The 23,904-nt window shown below is 40.1% G+C and overlaps 1 protein-coding gene across 5 annotated transcripts; it reads right to left on the bottom strand.

Annotated features, from left to right (window-relative positions):
* Positions 1–173: 173 nt before the first annotated feature.
* On the bottom strand, positions 174–20,177 carry NDP (norrin cystine knot growth factor NDP). Of its 5 annotated transcripts, XR_009958172.1 has the most exons (7): positions 20,090–20,177; positions 19,013–19,296; positions 18,269–18,342; positions 16,919–16,979; positions 8,400–8,754; positions 918–1,216; positions 174–702 (listed from the first exon to the last, which is right to left on the bottom strand). XR_009958172.1 is itself a non-coding variant. In XM_062573905.1 (6 exons), the coding sequence occupies exons 5-6, from the start codon at positions 8,571–8,573 to the stop codon at positions 989–991; spliced, it is 402 nt and encodes a 133-aa protein (XP_062429889.1). In that variant the 5' UTR covers positions 8,574–8,754; positions 16,919–16,979; positions 18,269–18,342; positions 19,013–19,296; positions 20,090–20,177; the 3' UTR covers positions 174–988. The 5 variants fall into 5 exon arrangements, 4 of the variants coding, with proteins under 4 accessions (XP_062429889.1, XP_062429899.1, XP_062429909.1 ...); XM_062573905.1 differs by having other exon boundaries at positions 174–1,216; XM_062573915.1 differs by having other exon boundaries at positions 174–1,216; positions 19,013–19,207.
* Between the last annotated feature and the right edge of the window lie 3,727 nt (positions 20,178–23,904).

Genomic DNA, 23,904 nt, shown 5'->3' with positions numbered 1-23,904 from the left:
GGAGAGTAGGCATGTCCATTGACTTTCCTGGGTCTCAGATTCCCTGTCTTTAAAAGGTAAAAGTGATACTTAATAGGTTGAGTGCTATAGATGAAAGTCCTAGGTTTGATTATTATTTTGGCGACTCTGGTTCTGTACATCAGTAGATCCATCCAAGTTAAGAAAAGACTCTGTTTAGTACATGTCATTTTAATCTTTGATTAGTTTCTAGTGTTTAAATAATGGTTTTTGTGACAGATACAATGTGTCACATTTCCAGGCTTTTAGAGAGGAATAATGAGTCTCATGACATTTCACTTTTGAAAAGTCACTCAGCCAATGAACTGCAATGCCATCCACTGCAAATAAGCATTTCAGTGCTGGCTAGGGCAGAGTAATCCCAGTGTTACATTACATATCCAGTTCACTTACCAATGATTTGTTTGTAATTTCCGCCAAATCACCGTTAAAGTTATCCAGCACTTGGCTGATAGATCAGTAACAGATAACCCTTTCTGACAACACAGTTCATTTTGAAGGCCAATATAACTAAGAAATTGAGAATAAATTGATAGGTTAAGAGGTCATATGTGAGAACCAGTGTCCATCCTCTGTCCAAATGCCAGCTTCCAGAGTGCAGTGCTGTCATCCAGCTGATCTTCTCTTTTTCCTTGCTAGCCTTGGCCTTAAAGTAAAATCACCTCTCTGTAGTCAGAGCTGAGCCTGAAAAAAAAAGAAACTCACAAAAATATCCTTTCAGAAAAAAAGAAAGGTTTTCTTAAAAACAAGTCCTCCTGCTTTTGCCTTTGTCACAGACAGCACTTCGGTACTGGCACCATCCAGAGCCCCAGGATATTTTATGCTCCAGCACTTAAATGCAATCCAGCTTGATTAGTCCTGCCCTTACTGTTATCGTACGCTGGAACTGTTGCCCTCACCTAGGGTACTTCTTGGGAGCCTTCTCTGACAGCAGCATCCCTGTCCCTCCACTGCTGTGGCAGGTGCGTCCCTAGGAGTTGCACTCTTCACAGTGGCAGGAGAGGATGTAGCGATAAGTAGCAGTGAGCCTCATGCCACCTGAGCAACGCAACCGCATTGCTTTCAGCTTAGAGGTCTGGGGTCGGCAGCAGTGACAGGTGGAACGGAAAGGCTGTTTCAGGACCGTGCTGAAAGAAACCATTGGCTCCGAGCGCGATGTCTGGCTGCAGCGTCCCTCACAGCGAGCCAGCAGCACCATCTACAAATGAACAGAGACGGGTTAGGAAACACGCTGCCCTGGCTGTAGGTGTGCAGCTAGCTGCAGATGTGTGGCTCCTTTCAGCCTGGCTGATCTAACTTCACTTACGACGTCTTCCCCACCACGGTGACAGTACACAGCCCTGCATGGTAGATTGGCCTCAGACACAGGTCTGAGGGAGCTCAGAGGCAGTGTGGACTGGCAGGAGGTAGCAGGGAGGCTCCTCCTGGAGCTGCAGACATCTTTTTTGTTAAGGAGTATGAGGCCTGATTTTTTGAAAGCTGGCCTTGAGGCTCAAAGCAATTGCTTGCAGCCCTGTTTTCCAGACACAGCGACTGCAACTGTGATTTGCTGACCCCAGATATGTGGCAGTCAAGCCCTTAAATCATCAGCCAGACTGATACTTCTATTAGATTATCCACTGTTTTGAGCTTATATAGCACTGACCAGCTGAACTGGTCCTTGCGGTCAGTGTATCCCTCAAATACTTAGATATGTGAACTTAAAAAGTAGAAATAAAAAGAAAATGCTCAATTTATTGCTTCTAAGGAAGTAAGTTTCTAGCTCCCTCTTTTGCAAATATCACCTTGAACATTTATTTGTAATTATATATAATTGTGCCTGTATAAAATGTGCCATGAGTAGTATAAAGCAGCGAAAATGTAAATCAGTAAGAACTTCTTGCCAAATATGAAAGTTCACCAGTGAGTTTTTACAAATATAATACAGGCTGCCTCATTCTCCTCCTGAGTTCACCCAATGAGCTGTGACTGGAGTAAAATAACTTACACAGCAGGAGGAACTAAGGAACTGTGATGGGATATAATTTGGTTCCCTTCCCAACAGTCTCATGTTGAGCAGTGGAAATGGCTAGAGTTTCCTTAGCTCTATATAAAACATGGAAAGGAAACTCATCAGAACACGTGGTTAGAAACACCTCTTAAGGCCCTTTAGAGATGAATGTTGAGCAGGCTTAAACACTTAGGTGTTTAAGGTGATTTAGGGGTCTAAAGTCACAGGGAATGAAATATTGTTTAAGTCCAGATGAACCAATTTTGTTTAACCAACACAAATTCTAAAAACAACTTACTGTATCATCCAAACAAGGGAAAAATATCATAGAAGTGAGAAGGCAGGGAGTAAAAATGTAGTAACTCTGATCGTGTCATCAAAGAGTAAAATTACATTTTAACTGTCTTGCACGCACATCTGGTGGTCAACTACAAATATGACAGCAAATATTTTACAGTATAAAAACTTCTAAAATTCTTTCACTACACGTGCTTAACCAGCTGAAAATCACCAAATCTTGTGGGTAGTTATGCCAAATGTTTAATTTTCAGGAGCATTCTTCTTTAGGTAGAATCATGAGGAAAGATGAGAGAGACAGAGAAAAAGAATATTCTTGATATCAAGCAGAAAATAACAGCATTGCCTATGTCCTTGGGAAAGGTACTGATTGCCTGTAAAGAGCAGTTCATTGTACAGTGCCTAAAAATGACTCATGGAAATAATGCGTGCTTAAATGGATTGCCTGGAATTGTATTAGAACTTCCAGTTAACATAAAGCACAATGAAGATGTCTTCGTGAGTTAATCATCAGGGACTGGTATCATCTTCTTCTTCAGTTTAAGAGATGGGTTCTTGTGGCTCCTCAGTAAATTTGGTATCCTTCATGACTCATAGCATAAACTTACTGTCCCCATCCTGTGATGCTGCCTATTCATAAGCAAATTCACTTCAACTGTTAGTAGAAATCCTATGAGAAGGAAATTTCTGTGTGTAATTCAGCCACATCCCAGCCTTTCAAGCATAAGCTATGTCAAGATACTTAATACCAGCATATTTAGTTATGTACAATAATACTGAAAGGGGAAATTATTTCAGTTACTAAGACCCAGTTGCTAACAGATAAAGAGCCACTTGCATCCCCTCGATAAACAAAACTCTTTTCTTGTAGTCGTAGACAGGCAGTTGGTGAAGAGTTACATTGGTATCTAATTCTGTGTGTATGGCAAATGAAAGACAGGAGATTAGGGCATTTAAAACAGTTAGTTCCCTTCACAGCATCTTGACAGCTTTCTTTAGATCCCCAGTTTGATGAGTTCACCAAATTACTAGTACTCTTTTTCAAAGACTATTCTCAACTGCTTGCCTGGAGAGAAAGCTAAGGAGCAATCAAATAGCAATCTGCAATGGCTCAAAGAGGAGTCATAGAGGCAGTGGAGCCAAACTTGGCTCAGCAGTGGCAGACTCTAAAAGAAGGGCAACAACCACAAGTTGCCATTTAGGGAGTTCAAATGATCTCCAGAGGTCTCTTCCAACCAATATTTTTATGATTCAGTGATTTCAGCCCAATATGATATCATACTTCACTGTGTGATGAAGGTGACATGTAGCAGTTGATGCCTCTGGAGCTGGGACAGCTAGTCACTGCTAATACTCTTACACTTAGATGCCACACACATGCTCCTGTGTCTGCAGGTACTGTCAAAAACACCAATCCACTCCCCCAGAAATCAAGAAACAGGATTGAGGGCTGCAGAAGAGTTGCAACAGTGTAATTAGAAGGTAAAATTATATGATATTCCTGTATCTAAGTGTCACGATAGATTTCTTACTAACAGCAAGCTTTCTTCTGCAAAAATAGTCAATATTTTTTCAATATGTAACTGATTTTATAATTGCTTAGTAAGCCTTGTATTTAAAAATGAGTTTCATTCTGTGAGGACTCTAACTATCTCAAATTATGCTGGCTACTTAGGTTTTCTTCTTTACTCTTACATGAGTATTAATCTCATGTAAAATTACAGAGTTGGTTTTATGCCCTATTTTTAGGTTAGAGTGTAAGTTTTTATAAGGGACATTGCACCACGGGTATCATGTCAATTTTGCAGGATTAAAAATATTCTGGCTTCCTATTTTGATGGCTTTCTAAATTTCTGAACTAACCTGAAGTCCTCAGCATATCTTAATGTCCTCCTCATAAATCTACACCACCACCAGTAAATTTTGGCAGGTGTGCAAATGAGCTGGAAATAGCACGTACTTTAAAAGCTTTACTTTGCCATTTAATCAATCGCACCAGCTGTTTATTGCATCGTATACTATAGCAGAATAGAGATTATCGCCTAAATAATTAGTAATGATATGATGGCATAGCACAGTAATACAGTAAGTGTATATATAGTAAAAATGTGTGGGTATTTTATAACCTGATATCTATGCCTTTTAGCTCTTCTCCTCCCCCACACATATAAGCCTGTGCATGTCACCTTGTGATGCTATTCCCGGAAGTACAGTACAATGCAGCGGGGGATTCTTGATCCCCAGTGCAGTGGTGTTTGACCAGCTAAGAAAATACGTGTTCTTATTTAGACTGCAGTCTCACAGGTATCTGAATAGCCAAGAAAGAGAGCATTTCTTATAACAGGTGAGATTTAGACAATATTTGACTCTAATCACTCAAGCCATATTCTAGAAATTTAGAAGTTGTAAACTGGTTTATTATTATTGTAGTCCTCTTTCTTGCGCTCATCAGCAACTGGCTGAGGCCTGAAAGCAGATGTGCTGAAATATATGAGAACAGACTTCCACAGCATATTCATGGCCTAGTTGCAAGCAGGAATTACGGAAAATCTCATGAGATAGCCCTGACCTCTACTAGTATCTTCAAAACATTCACTAAATCTTTCTTCATATTGTTTGTGTCTCTCTGACCTGGATTCTTTATTGCTAGGCTGGCAATTGTAGCATTCTTCTGGCACATCTGGAAGAAATACTCGTGACAACCAATATCGTAATTCAGAAAGCTCTGATTGCAGAAGCAAGGCAGTCCAGCACGTTGAAGACCAGCCTGCCTCAGTGACAGAGGTCAGGCAGGATCCAGCAGTGATCAGGTCAGTACCTTATGAGCTGACACAAATACTTCCTTTGAGTCAGTAGAGAACATTTTTTCAGTAACAAATTATCTTCTTTCTTTCCTCCTTGGTGTCTCTTACACATTCTGTTACTACGATGGAATACATTTCCAACGGCTTTTCATATTTGGAAATCTGTTTTCAACATCTACTTGAGGTCACAAGCAAGAGGGATTTAAATTATTAAATTATATTTGGTAGGTGTTTCTGAATGTAACAAACCTAGTTCCCATGTGGGTACAATTGGCAGCCTCCACAGAGAAGTACAGTGGACATAATCCTTTTTTAAACAAGATGGATGGCAAATATAATATGGCTTGCAATTTCTGAAGCCACTTTTAATTTCTATAATTCTGTGCTGCGCTAAAAGGGAAAATGTACAGAGTGAAAAAGGATGGTTTTGTAGAACAAATACATCGTACCAAAAAAGAGCAAAGCCTCTGCTTGACATAAATTATCAGTCCAAGCTCCACGATGGAAACTCAGTGGAAACAAGAGGTACCACAGTTCCCATAGCTAATCAAACAGAACCTTCCCTTTTTTGATTTGTGTTTTTTCACAGTGTGTTTAGGAACAGACACTGTGGCTAATTTTCATTAGCAAGTCTAATACTGGTCTTTTATATTTTATTATAGTGCATACTGGAACAGACACTGTGGCTAATTTTCATTAGCAAGTCTAATACTGCTCTGTGTTTATATGCTAAGACATATGCAGAAGTCACACATCCAGCAGAATGATTCAGATCTCTGAGATCTTAAAAAAAGAGCTTGTTTTAACAAACAGAAGTTTTCTAGGAAATGTCAAAACTGTTTCACATTGTACAGAAACGGTTTTCATTTTCCACTTCATGAGAAAGTCCATTCAACTTACAGCATTATTTAAAAAACTGTTCTTGAAGCTGTTGTGGAATTTGGGAAGTCAAAAGATGTGATAATTTTTTCAAATATGATTTCCATTAAATACTTGATTTTTAAAATGTCATGGACATTTTTGCAGTTAAAGTTACAAATTTCCATGTCAACAGTTTCATTTTCTCAGAGTTGTGTTTTGAAATAATCTGGTTTTCATTAGAAAACCTTCCTTGTATTCATTTCCATTAGTTCCACTCCTAAAGGCCTAACTGCTTTTCTCCATCATTAGGGATGCTAAGAAATTAAGTAGTTGGTGGATTTCCATCCTTACTTCCTGGCAGGTGGGTGGGAGATGGCATGCAGGAGAGGAGAGGCCTGGAGCCAGGAGCAATTTGGCCCCAAGCTCCACCTCCATGCTCCTAGACTTGAATTGCCTTTGGGGCTGGGCTGGGACCAGTTGTATTGATAGGCTTCTGTCTGAGGCAATGTACCCAGAGCTGTCATATTTTGCATTTCTCACAGCCCTAGTAAAGTTGCTATTTGCTACTCATTTGCTGTTTTGCTTGTTGAGGGCAGAGAGGGAACTTACCCAAAGCTAGAGACTGAAGGTCCTGCAGGGCCCAAATTGGGCCACCTACCAACCTCAGATACCTACCATCCTCACGCACCACATTGAACTGCAGCTCTTCCTGCCCTCCAGCAGGGCAGCAGGCTGAGACTAAAGGCTACTTGGATGGAGCACCACCCTGCTCAACCAAACTATCATGATAGCAATGATGTTTCCATTTTAATAGCACTAGGAGTGGATGGCTGCTATCGCTGCCTGCAAAAAAGGAAAAACCACCTCCACCACCCAGATTTCTCACCAATATAAAATTACCTGCAATAAAATCAATATTGCACAAATGAATTAATCTCTGCAGTTATGTATTTTAATGTTGGATGTTAGCCAGATGGCAAAAGGGTCTAGTTTAGGCCAAAAGTGAGAACAAGTCTCCCCTGAATAGCTGGGTTTATGTGCTTTTATTGTTCAAATTCAGAAATAGTAAGGCAAAACCCTTCAGTCTCACATCCTTGTGAATTCAGAGTGATCATGCAAAGCCAGGCAGGCAGTACTGGTGTGAAGCTAGTGTAAGGGAGACCAGAGTCTACCTTTTCCTTTCATCCATCATGCACAGTCACTGCAGGAACCATTCCCCAGCAGCCATCCTGGCATCGTAAGGGGCTGTTGTTTTCTGCTTATTGTTGAGGGGCTATTATTTTCTGCTGATGCTTCTCTCTGCATTTTATTTTAGATTTAATGTGCTATTACTGTCAGTTGAAATACCTCATCCCTGCAGTGATCACATGAAGCAAAGAATTCACTCTGCCCACAAAGGCATTCAGGTAGAGAAAGAGGGGTCTTTGCTACCATTGCACAAGCATCCTCTCCTCTAAAATGCTCCCTGACTGACTGCTGCTGGTTTTTGCTACTGGGCAGCACTGCAGTCAGCCTTCTTGTCCTAAACTCCATCACACACCCATGGCCTGTAGCTTTCATACATAACGCAAAGCTGGAAGAAGCATTAGCATTTACTGGTGTTCTCTTTTGTTGATCTAGGGAACTGAGTGAATAAGGCAATTTGCTTTCCAAGAGGCAGAAGGATGGTCAAAGCAGGGACTATACATTTGAATACTCATTGGGTTAACTCAGTTAGAACAAATTAGGACAAGAAAAAGAGGGACCAGCAGAGATTATCCCCCATCGTTTGTCTGCATTGTTTTTCTCCACACAATGAAATCAGTGACTGTAGGCTATATATCCAGGCTACTAAACCTTTTTGCCACAATTTTTTTCAAGCTTGAAATCTCAAATGAAAGGCAATTTTGTATTTTCTTCTGCTTCTAAGCCCTAAAGTAAACATCCTAAATGACATTCTGCGTGAAAACAAAGACCTTGATACTAAACTGAAAAAAGATTAGCAGTGTTTCTTACATTCTCTTTTCATTATCGTTTTACAGCTTGATTCTTTACCTCAGTACATAGCCAATGAAAAGCTTTAAATTTATGTACTCCAGATTAAAGACTCACTTGAAGAAGTGGGCTAACTGGGGTGATCTAAACATCTGAACCAGCCCATCTCCTTGGCGCATAGCAGCCGAGACCCAAACTTGCTCCTTTTAATCTTGTAGTTTATTGCATGTTAGTTTTACATCATTGAGCTTGTTTATCCTTTTGAAAATGTGAAAAGAATCATGAGACTTTTTCTCTCCGTACATTTCTGACCTATGCGTCCAGATGTCTGCATATCTAAACATTTTTATTTTGGTAGAAAGGAATTTATGTAGAGATGATTAAACAACATGGCTTTTTTTCCAAACTCTGCTGATGGCAGCATCCTCCTTACAGGGGATGAGAGAAGTCCTTACCTTCGAGCTACACTTGTACAGCGGGTGGCTGATAGAGTCAACATAGTGATGCCTCATACAGCGATTGGGGTCCGAGTCGATCATGAAGCCACTGTCTGTTTTACTGTCCGTGTCTCCCATTATTGCCAGGAGAGAGAGCATGGAAATAGAAGCTGCAAGTACATGATTTCCCATTGTTGAAGAACTTCTCAGTGATAACAGCAGAGGGAGGTAGAGTATTAAAAAAACTCTAAATATTGAGATCCAGTTCCTTTCCAGGATGGTGAAAAGTCAGGTTTAAGTCTCTTAGCTGTCATTCTTATTCTTGAGTTAGAGTTTGTTGAGATTTTAATCCATCAAAGAATCTCCTGCATAGCTGGGATAAAAATAACATAAATTACAATTCTGACTAAAAAGAACTCTGGAGAAAAACAAACATAAATAATAATAAGGCTCATAGGATTTTTACTAGCCAAAATACACTTTCTGAGTGAACATCATTCCCACAGTAGGTATAGTATATGGGATTAGGAAGGAGAGGTCAAGGCCTTGTTGCTTTAACCGCTGCTCTATCATTTTACTAAGGAGAACATTTTAACTTTTAATACTACAAATATTGCAGTACCAGTATTTTTTATTTGATGATGTCCCTAATAGATTCCCATTAAACTGGTGATTTATAACACATCAGAGATTTCTGCAACTTGTAAGAATTGTATATTCACTCCCAAATGTTGACAGACATGTTTGCAGGGGCAAGGGTAGACCGCCTCCTGCGTTAAGCAGGGGAACTTCTGGCCCAAGTAGCAAATGGAGATGATGGAGGCAGTCTGATCCCAGGTTCTAGGGGCAGCATGTCCGTCTCCCGCCCCCATCATGCTGCAGGGACAAGGTGCCTGCCCAGAGCAATGGGACAACAGGAGGCTGAGCCAAGGCACCCAAGCACTGTAGCTTCTCAGGAAATTCACTGGGCACCCTCCTGTACTGTACAGGGGACTACCTAGGGCTCTTACTCCCTTGCTTTCCTGAATGCCACATTCACACACAGAAAGACTGACATTTCTTTACTTGCTTACTTACCATGTTGCACTTCCTGAGTTTCAGTCTCTTCCTCATTAATTAAAGAGCAGGATTTGAAAAATACATTATATTCCATAATAGCCAAGTACACCCCAGCTATCAGTTGAGAAAATAATGTATGTCAACAGAGTGACACAGACTGCCACTTAGTCATCTTGATTTCTGGTGCCCAGTGGAAGTCGGGAGAGATCCCCCAGCAAACAGACACAGAGCCACCACTGAAATGCTCTCTGGAGCTCTGGGCTGACATGGAAAGAAGGGCACTTCCCTGAGCCTCTTCATTTGATCATTCTTACAAGCCAACAGTCTTATATGGATTATTTAATTTTGCTTTTACTACAAACAGCTATAACTTGAAAGACCTGTGAGTTATCCATCTGAATATAACCTGACAAAGCAAAGAACAGTCATAAGTAAAGCTAAAAGCAGGAGTACTTTCAGAAGAAACTTATGATAAAACAAGTTTACTAGTCATACAGAAATACTCTTCCAGAACATCTTGCCTATTTAAAGAGAAGATGTGTGTCTTTATTGCCTTATACAAGCCTCTTTCAAAAATGTTTTCTGGTTTGCTGGCGATATTTTAGAAAGACTGATACTCATCTCCAAAACAGCTTGAAATTATGAGGCCTCTCCACCAGAGAGCTTAATGATTTGTGGATTGCTTTATAGCTTGCTCAAACACTTTTGTAAGACGAGTGCATAGCAGTGATAAACAGTTCCAGAGTTCATCCAAGTTGGAAGTCAAGCTTTGTCAGGCTGAAGTGACATACAAAGTTTCATGCTGAGAAGAAATGTAATTAGGGATGCTCTGTGTATCAGACATTTTAAAAACCCTTTTTGGGGTTTAAAGCTATTGTCCGTGTGCCTTAATAGAAAAAGAAAAATGGTGTGAATGTATATTTAATGGATAATAATTTTTGTCCCTGAGTCTGAGCTATGACCTGGATATATTTCACTAAACAGATGTTTTTCAGTGGCTATGGCTTTGAAAAAATACAATGTGTTTTCAGTAGAAAGAGCTTAAACAGCACTAAATATTTAGGATCACAGATCCATTTGTTTAGTCTCATTGATCTCAATAAATATTCCTCCAAACGAGATAAGACAGAAATCTCTCACTCATGGGAATTGGGACAGAGTCCTTCACAGAGCGGAAATGTTATCATTGTATTTCAGGAAGATAATGCCCAAGCATTAGTGAACCTTAGAAGTATTACCAGGAGTAATGCACTTTTTTTAAAAAGAAATCTTTTACCTACATTCCCATTCCTCTTTATAAAGAGGCTAATCAGAACTCTGTGCTTGGCAAGGACTCTCTCCAATAGTTAACCCAGTATTACACACCCAGTAATTACCTCTCCATCCAAACAAATGTGCTCAATATGAGCTGTCTGAAAAAAAAATCATAGGGTCATTTAAATACTTCAAAATTAGCATGAGTTTGGAGCAGAAATATTTTTTTTTTTTAAATCAGGGTCAGAAGTCTAAATATTTTCACTCAGGTTCATCACTATGATTAAGTATATTGACATGACATTTTCCATTTCCAGTTGATATACTACAATGGAATTTTATTTAAAATTAAAATTATTTTTTAAACTTGTATTTCTTTTGAAATACTGTCTGAAATTATAAAATCTTATGCAGTACATGATATCAGGAGCAATATCTGTACCATCCAGGCTGTCCTTCTGACCAAAAGATGCAAGTAAACCTGTAATCATTAATCATTGTAATTGTACTTAGGATGACTTTTTTTTTGTTTTGATTGATTTGGAAAATACACTTCTTTTTATCAAAATCAAAAATTTCACACAGAAAAAATCTATTTTAATTAAGTCATTTTTTCCCTACTATTTCTTTTCACGTGAAAAATTTTGGCTAATAGTCAATCTGCCAAGCTAACAAAGAGAGAGCAAAAATGCTTCCTCTTTACAGCATACCATAAAGAGGAAGATACTAAGGTGACTTCATACTCTCAGACTTAAAATTGGCTAAAAGATATGTGGCCTAACAATGGATGAATATTACTACTTCCCATTTTACAGAATTCACTGATATGGCTACTATCTATTAGTAGGTATTAATATACTTGCAATGCTCTTTCCATATAATTAATTTTTGTGAATTCGTATGAACATAGCATGTTTAAAGCTGTTATATCTGTTACGTAAAAGGCGGACAAAAGTAGAAGAGATCTTAGAGAAAGACCGTATGAACATGTAATCAACAACTGTATTGCACTTAAACATAGGGGTGAGTTAAGGTTATTTTTCAAACTTTATATAGTCATTAACTGCATTTTGAATGCTGAAATAAACATTTATCATCATACTCAGAATAATTTAGATAGCAGTGGAAGTTAAGATTTTGCTTTGCTTTTAGGACAGAAGAGAAATTCCGTCATCTGGAATTATTTAGCCACTCACATTGTGAGAACGTAAACAGAAAATCCTTTTTGCTATATATCTCGGAAAAAAATAAAGACTTGAGGAATTCTCCTAAAATCTATTGGATCTGCACAGCTTTTGTGCCAGAAGATAGGAAGGGAACAATGGAAAAGCTCATTTATGGTGTACTTCTACTTAGTTGTTCCCTGTCCGCAACCCCTGAAAAAAATTAGGCATGCATGTATGTTCAGCTTGGCCTTCATTTGCCATGTATTTTCTATGTTTGAGAGTCCTGCTTGATGATGATGGTGAATTCAATTCACTGAATGTCTTTTAAGCTTCAGAAGCTGCCAAAATCCAGTTGGAGCAGCAGCGTGTGTATATATATAACTAAGCCTGGCCTTGCATGTTGTGCATATTTAGTAAACACAATTACTTGGATCCTACCATGTGGTTCCTTCATTCTGAATTTGTTATGTAAATAGAAAAGTTAAAACACTGCTCAGAGTTTCTCCAAACTCCAGCTGTAAAAAAATTGTCACTAACCTTATATATATATCTATGTAATTGATCTTTGTGAAAATAAAATGATAAAGTTCTCAAGAACTTTATCATATCTCTAAAAGTTTAGGCCAGAAAGTTTAGAATTTGAAGAATTTTTACTCTCATAAAATCTGGACTTGAATGCAAAATGATGATTTTGGTCAAAATATACTATCAGGTTATATCACAGTTCATTCCAGCAGGGTTAAACTCTCTACTTCCATGCAAAGGGCCACAAAAGGGGGTTGGGAGGCCAGGGAGGTGCTGGAAGCCCCAACCCCACAGCTATGGGCACAAGGGAGCACCCCACTTCCAGCTGCTGACACCAGCTAGCTGTGGGGCCAGCATGGCCCACAGCAACCCCATCACCTCGATCTCTGGGAAACAAAGCAGAGCTTTCAGTGTCCTCAGAGAACCATCATTTCTGCTCCTGGAATGAGTTATCCACACCTCAGCTCTGCACTGGGCTACAGGGCCCTGTGTGCAAATCCCATGCTTGGCCACCGCTGCAAGAAGCCAGTGGCAGCAGGACTGCCCTTTCACTAGCACTATCTTGACGGCGTACATCAGTCTGCATGTGCAGAGCCCTAATTTTGCTCTATGACTACCTCTCCACAGGGAAATTAAACTCACATGGAGTGGCTATTGGCCCTGCAGCCAGGTGGCATGGGGTAGCCTGCTCCCAGGCTATTAGTTGCTCTCCGCAGCACCAATATGGCTTCCAGTGTATGCAAACTTCCATGCCATGCTAGGATGCTCCTTGGAAAGCACTGTTTGCTGTGGGACAAACTAATACAAGTGACCATCTGAGCAATTTAACAGAAGAGGTGACAGTATATCAGTGTGTAGGAATGTTTCTTGGCACAGATTATTAAAATGCTGTGCCTGATCCTGCTTTCACTATATTGACTGAGAAACTTTATCAGCTCCAGTGGATGTTTTAGTTCTGTAAATAACTGTGATTGTCTTCCCTTTAATTATTTTACTGCAAGCATTTCTGTTCCAGCATTGGATTGTGTGGCCTCCTATATTTGCATTCAAAATCCTTGCCCACAATGCAGTCTAATTTCAAAACACATGACGAAGTTACTGAACATCCATATGGCAACCAGAAAGTAACAGGTGAACGTGGAGAACTCAAGTGTGTTTGTAAAAATGTCTCCATGCACATTTCAAATAGGTTAATTCCTGTCCCAAGACAGGGCAAATACCAAACTAAATATTTGGAGTGTGATTCTTGCAGGTCTAAATAAGTGTAATGCTTCCCTGAGGCCTTGTTGTGCTAAATGAGCATTTGCCTTGTTGACATACAACTGCACTGAAGCTTGTCCCCTTTGACATCAACAGGAATTTATCATCTATTGTATGGGATGCATCTGGGTCCATCCACCCAGTTATATACCAGTTTTGGGGGCAGCACATGGGTGTTAGGGGATAGGACAGGGAGAGGCTGTTTTTCTTCTTACTGACACCCTCAGCACTTTGCTGTGGGTGTGTAAGTAACTCGCATCCCACTGTGGTCACCTCGTGCAATCAGCCCACCATGTAACATTGAGCTGGGTCTGGCTGTGCCCATTGCCATTGCCCCCAGCTGTCTCCTCCTCTCCCTTGCCCTGAAACCTGTGCTATCGCTCCCCACTGCCCCACACCTGGCAGCACCGCAGCCCATGCCATCGCTTGCCAACTAGTTTCAGCTTGAGGGTCACGCATCACCATCCTATGGGCAGGGCTCTGCCCACCCAGCTGGTTTCAGTCAGTGGCATTGCCCTGAGCAGCCACAGCAGTGGCAGAGGGCCCGGAGCATTGCGACAGAATGGTGTGACCATGCTCGCACGGGTGAGCAAGCCTGAAGTGACACCATGGACTGAGCTTCTTCACACTGACCCACCATGCAGATTTTCACACCCACAGCATAAAAGCAGTGCAAGGCTGTAAAGGGCAAGAGAAAAAGGCCAGGCAGCTCACTTCAGGTCAGATTTAGTGACAACTGCTGGGCAACAGGAAAGGGGAAGAAAATAGGCAGAAGAAAGGAAAACAGACCCAAAGGAAGGCTCATAAGCCGCTTCCTCTGGGTGTCCACAGAAAGGAAGCACATCTGGTCCTATTGAGACTGCACTGTCTTACAGCTTGCCAGCCAGCAACTAGAGAACGTTGCCCCTTAAAAACTAAGATGAGAGAATGGGCACCACCTCTGAATAACCAGAAATGTCAGACACTGTGATGGTCATTCAAAGAAACTCATACACATCATCTACTGCTCTGAGGTTTTTCTAATGTTTTAATGTTTCAGAAGAAAAGTACTTGAGCCTGTGAGCAGACTGAAAAGATAGGAAGACAATATACAAAGCAAAACATGAACAGTAATTGCACAAATGTAATACAAATCTCCTCTGCTGGCTTCACACTTGGGAGCAGGCATAGGACTGGCTCCCTGGACTTTAACATGGTTGCTCATGTAAGGCCATGAGTGTTCACAAGACTGAGACCCAGTGCATAAAGTGGAAAAAATTAAGCTGAACAGCACTTCAAAAGGAGAGTGAAGCTGAGCTAATTTAAGTTTCCAAGAATATTTCCTGTCCTTCAGGTAGCAAAGAGAAGGGGGGAAAGCTAATAGTATGTTTCTGCTATGCTGTTGAAATAATAAACTGCAGTGGGTACTGTAAGCTGGCACTCTGCCAGCAGACAGGCAGAGACAAAAATGGAGAAAAGTTTTTAATACACTCACAAAGAATAACTATTGGTAGACAAAAAAGTGTTTGTATTTTTATTCTTTCCTTTTCCTACTGCCAGGAAACTTTAAATAGAACCATTAGAGGCATGTACAAAATGTCACTCAGATGAGCTCAGGAGCTGGTTGAGCTTTGTCATGAACCCTCTAGCCATTTAATGGAGAGAGATGATGCGAACCTTGGAGCCTTTCTTTATTTTTGTGTTTTACTGAGTGTCAGAGTAGTCCTGATCTTGAGTATGGGACAGGAATTGAGAGGAATACAGTTTTGCACTTTTTCATCCAGAAGGTGCTGGATGGCATCACCTCATGCAGAACTGAGCAATTTAAGTAATAATATTCCCTCTCTCACAGGCATCAAATCAACAAGTGGTAGCTGTAAGGTAAAGTGCACATACTCCTAGACAAGCATTAGCTATAATATTTGCTTCAGTAATTACCTCTACTTTAGTCTTATGACCCAATGTAAGACAAAATTACTTTTGGCCAAATTACAAGTTGCTGAGAGGTCTAGAGCATTAGAGCATGTGTCCTGTACCTGCTGGAGTGCCTTACAAACAGGTGGGCATTTTTCATTCTCTACCTCTTGTTAGATTGTATGCCTGATAGTTGGAGGTCGCTTTAATGTGTTTCCTAGAGAATACAGTAATTGTAGTTATCATTAGCTGTAGGACTAAGAATGAATCTCTTGGTTTTTAATACCAGGCAAAGACATCCCTCCCACCAGTACCAGCAGAGAGTGCTACGCAGGTTGGTGAGAGCTCATGACTGAACAGGGATGTTGCCTCTTTCCTGACCCCAGGGGTGAAATCCTCTTTTACTTTATACACAGACAAAATTCAGACCAGTGTCCATACACTTCTCCCTCTGATAATTAGAGACCTGAGCATTTGGCTCGTGATAATAATTTTATATCTTTTAACAAGGGGAACAGTGTCCCCCTAGGTCTCGCTCTCTTTGAGCTGTGCTGCTATGACAGTAATGCGATTGTCACTGCCATGGTATGCTTAACCTTTGCCAAACCAGAGCTGAGGCATTAACTCAGATCCTAAACTCACATGTCTTAAAGGGCAACATAACCTGTGCTGCCTCCTCATTGCCATACTGACACAGTTTGCAGCTCAGTAGTAATAAGCATGAAAATGTGACAAGCGTAAACTATAACAATGATTGATGTAAATAGAAAATAACAAAGAGTAGCTGAAAAATAATGATGGAGTGGAATTCCTTAGAGCTGTGTCTCCATGGCATCAGCAGCCAAATACTGTGATACCGGAAGAAAGAATATGCTTGTCTGTGGCAGAAAGGATCTCTGTGCTACACAATGAAATTCCAGTAAATAGGACAAGCACTGATGGTGTCTGGAAGTGGTAGTGCCACTGCTACCCAGATAATAGTCTGAATTAGATTATGTGAAAAAAGAAGGAATATATAGACTGCCAGCTGCTCAAAGGCTTACTCCAACCTTGCTTTTATTGTTCTGCTAAGTTAGAGGTGGGGCATCAGAGGGATTCCAAACATACCACTACTGAGAAATTTTAATATGTTCCACACTGACACATATAAAAAGGAAATAACAGCTGATCATAGCACAGACTACAGCATCTCTTCCTATGCATGCATAAAACAGCAGCAAAGTGGGGTGATCTTGGCCAAAGAGACTCCAGCAAATGAGCTAATCTGATGGCAGCCACCCTTTTTTCTCTTGCTGTGGTGCTGAGTTTTAGTGAATGACTTGTTAAGTGGGTAGTAACGAAAGATAGCAGAGAAAAGATGAACTGGACATGGCTACTCACCCATCCCGAGATACCAGAACGTGGAGAAGGGCAGGGGAGCTGAGAGGCTGCACGTTTAACACTGATGAAAAGAAACACATGTTTACGCAACTGACAATGATCCAATGGAACAAGATATCACAGAGGGCAAAAGTTGAGCAGGCTCAGTGAAAGGACTGGCTGCATACGGGAGGGTTACAATAGTAAGGAGGTTATTTTTAAGAGTTTTTTGGAAAGGTTACAAACTCTAAAGACTCTGAGAGTGTAATTGATGGGGTTGGGAAAAATCCTTCATGACAGCAGGTTACCTCATGGCTTCCTAGCACAGGGTCTCTATATCTGTCTTTGATGTGGCTATTCAGCCACAGTCAGAGGTGGGTTACTCAAGTGACATGGAACTGTGGCATGTCCTCAGGTAGCAAATTTTTTCTAAAATTCACAGAGACAGATCTCTCCTGACAACTGGCAAGGCATTAGAGGCAGAGGAATTTGTAATATTTGTTATACAACAATCTATAATATTTACAATTGTAATAACAACTGTAGCAGTTGAAAAAGATTTTTTTTTCCTTTTTCTTTCAGTTAAATAAACAGTCTACCACACTTTTTGCAAAAACAAATGTCTTGGTGACTGTATCCTGGCTCTGCACTGTAGGCACTCAGCTCCCTGCTAGGTCCCAGAACAATCCAGAGCACTTCCTAGTTCATCTGACTGCGGACGAGTTAGGGAGGGAATATGGTGGGACCTGGGGAAACACGGAACGAAGCTGACTCCATAAGTATTCCCTGTCCAATGGTTCACTGAGGACACCGATGTGATGTGCTGTGGAGATGCCTCCCTTCCCTCCCCTTTGGGCGAAAGATACTGCAGTCCTGGCAACTAAAGCCGGCAAGAATATGCAGGTGGCTTCATAAGCAGGGGCTGTTCTGGTGGGGCAGATGGCTTATTGCAGAGGCACACTTAGAGAGCTCGCTGGAGCTCTCTAAGCAAACAGTACACAGGGCTGTCTCTACCACAGGCTGACATCCTGCTCTGAAAGCAGACATCGCCTGCATACGTTCATCTGTTTGAGAATGGGTGCTGCACAACAGCAGTGAATCTACAAGGGACACCTTCAAGAAGTGATCTGGGCTTATGTTTAGAATAATCAGCTACAGCCTCTAATATTATGTTTTAACTAAAGCAAATTACTTCTCTAAAGTTGAAGCAGCATCTTCTATTCCATCCTTGTTTTCTTTTAACAGGAAAATCTTAAAGCATTTTCTTATAATATTTGTATTGCAAATAAGATTTTATTATTCCAGCAAAAGTATGTCAATGTATAAGTCACACTGGGAACCCCTGATTGAAGCTAGTAAGTAATTACTCACCAAATAGTTCTATTTAAGTCAAGAGAATTATTCATGTGCATAACTGCTCACAGATATGGGTAAGGTCTCACTGCCTGTGCAAAGTAGGCATCATTAGCAATTCAAAAGAAAAAAAAAAAAAGAAAAGAAAAAAAATAACAGCACTGCAATTATTATATTGACATTTACTGACCCCACCATGCATCTGGGCTGCTTTCATTAGGAAATAGTTTTAAAGTGCAGAACTGGTTGAAATGAATTTGTACTCATTGCTATTTTAAAATAATCATTTGATTGTTTTGTTTCCAGTATGCAGTGTTCCCACCTCTGAGTCACTAGAACAGAGTTACAAAGCCTTAGAAACTGTAATAAAAGCATTTATAAAACATTTTTGCATCTCGAAAGAGCTGCAGAAAATGTAACGAGTTACTTGCCATGCCATCTCTCTGCGGTAAAAACAAATAAGATGTGCTATACAGAGACCATGGGAGAAGTTTAAATCAGCCTGTAGGGTAGGATAAGAAATCTGTCTGCCAGTGTCAGAAGAGTCAGTCCATAAAAGTGTTAGTCGTGCAAATTCAGATTTGCCACATGAAAATTATCCCCCAACATACATTCTGTGGGAGTCTGCTCTACTGATACCAGATCATTTAGTTAACATAACGCAAACATAACTAAGACTACTCTTCACACAGTTCACCTTTGCTACTCTGATTTTTGCTACTGAACTCACTAATTTAAATTGTATAGGATGAATTTACTCACCTGACTCCTGTTAGGGAGATGGGGCTTTCTTCCTCAGCTGGCTTCTCTCGGGGCTGTGTCCATTCCAGTGAACTGCATTTACACTATACTCTGATACATTATCACTTGGTTCATAACAGTGAAACTCTTCTTCCCAATGACACACAGAATAGTTATGCTCATGCCTCTCACACTGATACACAGAGAAATGTCCTCCTGGCAAAGAAGGGTTTCAGGACACTGAAAGACTCCCTCTCTCCTTCAGCAGACGATCTGGGGTCTTGCGCAGCATCCCTCTGCACGAGCTACCAAATGCACATCCACACTGCATTATATGTAGCACGGAAGGGGTAGGCTGCCTACTAAATATACCCCTCAGTGCTACAGCAAAGGCAAACACTGTGGCTTTCCTCATAGTTTTTAACCAATCAAGGACATACATTAAATCTATCCTAATCCACAATGCTGTCCAGTAAAGCTTCCCAGAAATTTGGATAAATAACAATGTGCAAATTAAAAGTGCTCCTGTGAAGCATGACATGCAAAGCTAGAAATAAATATTGCCTGTTGTTTCAAATTATTCTAAGCACTCCAGCAGATGACTGGCAAGAGATCAGCATACATAAGTAGTAATAAAAGTAAACAGTTCAGTTTTAAACTAGCAGGCTTGCCTGTGTTCATAGAGCCCTATTGTAGTGGGACAAAGACAGTCCTGGAGACACTCGTGTTCTTTCTATGAGCTCAGGACAGAATCCAGCACTTCCATTCACTGCAAAGCCACACAAATAGGATCAGCGCAAAGTTGCAAACACAAGCTCTGCACATGCACAAAAATCGGTGTTTGACCATGTTATTTAGAACCACACTGCGCTACCTATTTGTTTTCATACAGGCATCCTTCAGACGGAATATATAATTAAAGATATGAGCATAAGAGGGAGACACAGGTAGCAGAACTGGATCGATTCTACACTAACACATTTTAATTTAAAAAACGATACACAGAGAACATGTGCTTGTCAGATAAAGAGACTAAGTGCTCAGTTTAAGCCCATGTAATACACAAAATCTGGAGGAATCTCTTATGTATGTCCTTACCTTTGGAAAACGCACTGCTCCTTCCTTCCCTTAAACTCTTCAGAGAGCTAAAAAGAGGTCCTGTTACTTCCAAATGCTTTTGTTCTTCTGTCTTTCTGTCACATGGCTTGCCTTTTATATTTGCAACACACAAAAGTTAGGGCTGTTGTTTAAGAGAGAGAGAAAGAGGGAAAGCGAGAGGGAGAGAGAGGGAGAGAGAATGTCAAATGGAAAAGTGCCATTGCAGTCATATATCAATCAGGGCAGCGGCAGCAGCAGCTCGCTGGCAAATGGGAATTCCACAGAAATGTGAAGCTCTTGTTATCTGAGAAATCACAAAACACCACCAGCCAAGCTCCCCTCCTGCAGGGGCTTCTTATTATTGGCAAGCCAGGAAATAGAAGGAAATGTAGGCTTTTTTTGTTGTTGTTATTGTTTCAGATCTGGAGATATATATGCTATGGCATACATAAGCCAGTGGAATATGTGTCCTGAATAAAATTCCTTTCTAAATAAATGCACTGTGTGCGAGATATAAAGCAATCCACTGAGAAGCAAGGTAATTAGAGCTAAGTGAATAATCTGATAGTAATAACTTTAAAAATGTGATATATGTTTGGATTTGGAAAATTTCCGTGGAGAAACTGCCTTTCCCCTAAACTTACTATTTTTTCAGATAATTTTTTCTTAGCACTTTTTCAAGTGTGATTAATCTCAGACATCCTAAATTCAATCTGTACTGCTTTTTTACAATTGGTCACTTGAATCACCTGATGATCCCGGCTCCCCAGCTGGGCAAGCATTTTCCGTATAGACACTTCTATGTGTGTGGATCTAAAATTCAAATGCTTCAAATAATCTGTCTTGAAATTCTGAAATTTCTCTCAAATAAGTGCTCATAGAGTCACAGAAGCCAGGTTATTTAAGATTTCAAATAAATATTATCTTTTTGCTTTATCCACCTTCCTCTGAAGAATGCCAAATTGAAAATGATTATCATTCATTCTATTTACGTAGATAATCTGTGGTTTTTTACACAAAATGTAAATCACCAAGAGGCTGAAGACAGGGTCTATCCACTGGAAAAAAGCTATATATAACAAGTACATCGGAAATGTATTTGATTATGCACAGTTCTGGAGCCACAAAACCTTTTTCTTCCTTTCCAGAGCAGCTACACATTTCTCTTAATTTTAGACTGCCCCCTAGTAGTCCTGCTGCATTACATGAGCACAGCGCTCTGCCAGTAAGAGCAGACCTTATCTAGTTAATTAAAAAATAGGCTACATAGCTGGTCATTCACAAGCTGGATCTGTTCACAAGCACTGGCCAGCAGATGGACGGAGTCCTGTGTCAATTGTGTTTGAACTCTGAAGGAAAGTTGGTATTTGATGGATGATGTTATTAGCTAAATGTCTTATGTGGTATAAGATCAAAGAACAGATGGAAATTATGCCTTAAAAATAGAATAATCTAAAAGGGGAATGGTCTGTAGGTGACTAAGCATCATGGAAACAATAAAGGAGACATTCTTCGGTTTGCTTCACTGTGGAGCCAGGTTTGGCTGGCAGGATAAACAAATCGTCCACTTAGGACCGAGAGTCTCAGGATGTGAGTTTTGCTTCACATTTTTTCCTCATATTCAGTGTTTACATTATTTTGGCTTTTAAGTCAGCCCAGCGTTTCTCTCACCTAGCATGCATGCACCAGCGTCACAGCAGTCTCCCAGGGCAGGTCACCAGCACCTTTGCCTCATGCACCTTCATTGTAACTGTGGGCTCAAGTGTCACTGATGCTCTGGCACTTACCTTACTTAAATAGATAGGCCACATATATCTGTTGCTGTTTTGACTAGCAGTATTTTGTAATTTATCCAAGACTAATTTTAAAAACTAAAGGTACCAGCACTTTTGTCACTGTGCTGGCACATAAGAGCAGTGTTTTTCCATGGGAAAGAGAGTAACTCGCACGCTCTGGTTGCTTGCACTAAGGATCTGCAATGTGGAAGACAAAAGACTGGCTAAGCGGTTCTTGGATGAAAGCCACGAGGAAACTGGACATGTCATACTCACAGTCCTTACTGAAAATTATGTTTCTTAAATTTCTTATTGGTGCGCCTTAGGTCTGTAACCTTTTTGTCAGCTGCAGGAGAGCATATCTGTATTAGTTGTTTGATAGGTGCTAAGCACACTTTAAATACTGAATAATTAACAATACTGCCTCAGAGAGTGGTATTTTTTAGAAACAATGTTCAGCTGTTTTCTGCCACAGCTATGAAATCCTGGTACAAGAAAATCTGAGCTTGCAGATATCAGAATAAAAAATAATAATAAAAAAAGTTACTTTCAATTTTTCATCTTCAGCTTCAAGTCCATGTTTGGTAGTGAGTGGCAGTGTACCAGCAGATAACTGACCTACTTACTTATAAACTAATACTATCATTTGTGTCCTCCTGAATGAACTTACACATGACTGCGACCACAAAAGTAGAAATGTAAAATGTAGCCCCACCTCTTTTAAAACTACAGCGCATATCTTTTTCATGGGTATTTGTAAATCTTCATCATATATCAAATGCTGTGATTTAATCCCATGTGTAAAACCAAAAATTTTAAAGAAACAAGTAAAAACAAAAGCACAGGAGCTCAGAGCTGGGTTTTCAGAGATGATCTGCAATGACAACTAATGCTAGATAAAATTTCCAGATCTAGGGTATCCAGCTCCCATCAATTTTAATCTGAACTCCCATTAGATGGTGCTTATTTCACTGAACTGTAGGTCCTTAAAAACCTTTAGGCTCCTCCCATAGCAAATGGGGAGACATTCCATTCCGAATTAATTTCGGTTCAAGCCAGTTTGAGGTAAGCATCGATAATAATCTTTCTCCCTGTGAGCAACCAAAGATGTTTTGTGTTATTTGGACTAAATACCTATTTTGTAGCACCTTAAACTGGGCAAGATAATTTCCAGCTGCAAGCTGTAATTTTGAAGACAGAGAAATCCACCTCTGCATGGAGTTCTACCAACTTTCCTGGCTCCATCCCCATGACATACATTGCAAACCTGCAGCAGTTCACGTGCTTTCATATTCCATTGAGGTATGTCCTGCAAGACTGGTATTTGTTCTCAGAAAAGCATTATACTACCATTAGGTGAAATTCATAGGATTGAATTCTTTGCCCCATTGGCATCATTAAGAGTTGTGTTGCTACCTCGGTGGAATAAGATTTTACTTCTTTATCATACACTTGTTGTGGAACACATTCAGAATTCTGCAGTAAAAAAAGACATCTTGTTTTCATTTGAAATAGTTTCCAGTGTTGCCATTTCATAGTCTTACCCTGAAAATTTTTGCTTTCTGAGACAGTGGATAACAAACCTCCATATCATCAAATGTATTGTCAGAACAGGTACTACTTGCTATCTATACTGGTTGCCTCTGCAAAGACCATGAGCAGAATATATATTCAGAGACAATTTCTAAGTGTGGGTATGTATTCATGCACAAATATAAACTTGTGTGTTGTTGCTGCATACCTTTGGAGTAGATAGGATAGACAAGGATACCGCCCATGGTAGAACAAAGTCTTGTTCCATTATTAAATTGGTAAAAGATGGTTTTTATTAGGAGCTAGGCTGTCTGCTTTGCATAGTTGGGAATATAAGGGGAAATGAGAGTATCGCAGTGATGAGGAAGGATCTGTAGTAACAAGGGACCTTATCAGTATATGAAGTATATATACTTTGTATAAAAAAGCAATACCCAGAATTCTTAGAGGAACAATCTTCTGTCATTTTAATAATCCAGATAAATATTAGATAAATAATAATCTCAA

Source organism: Rhea pennata, chromosome 1 (assembly GCF_028389875.1).
Source record: "Rhea pennata isolate bPtePen1 chromosome 1, bPtePen1.pri, whole genome shotgun sequence".
Lineage (NCBI taxonomy): Eukaryota > Metazoa > Chordata > Aves > Rheiformes > Rheidae > Rhea > Rhea pennata.
Note: the sequence above shows the minus strand (reverse complement) of the source record. Positions and strands in the feature narration are given on the sequence as shown.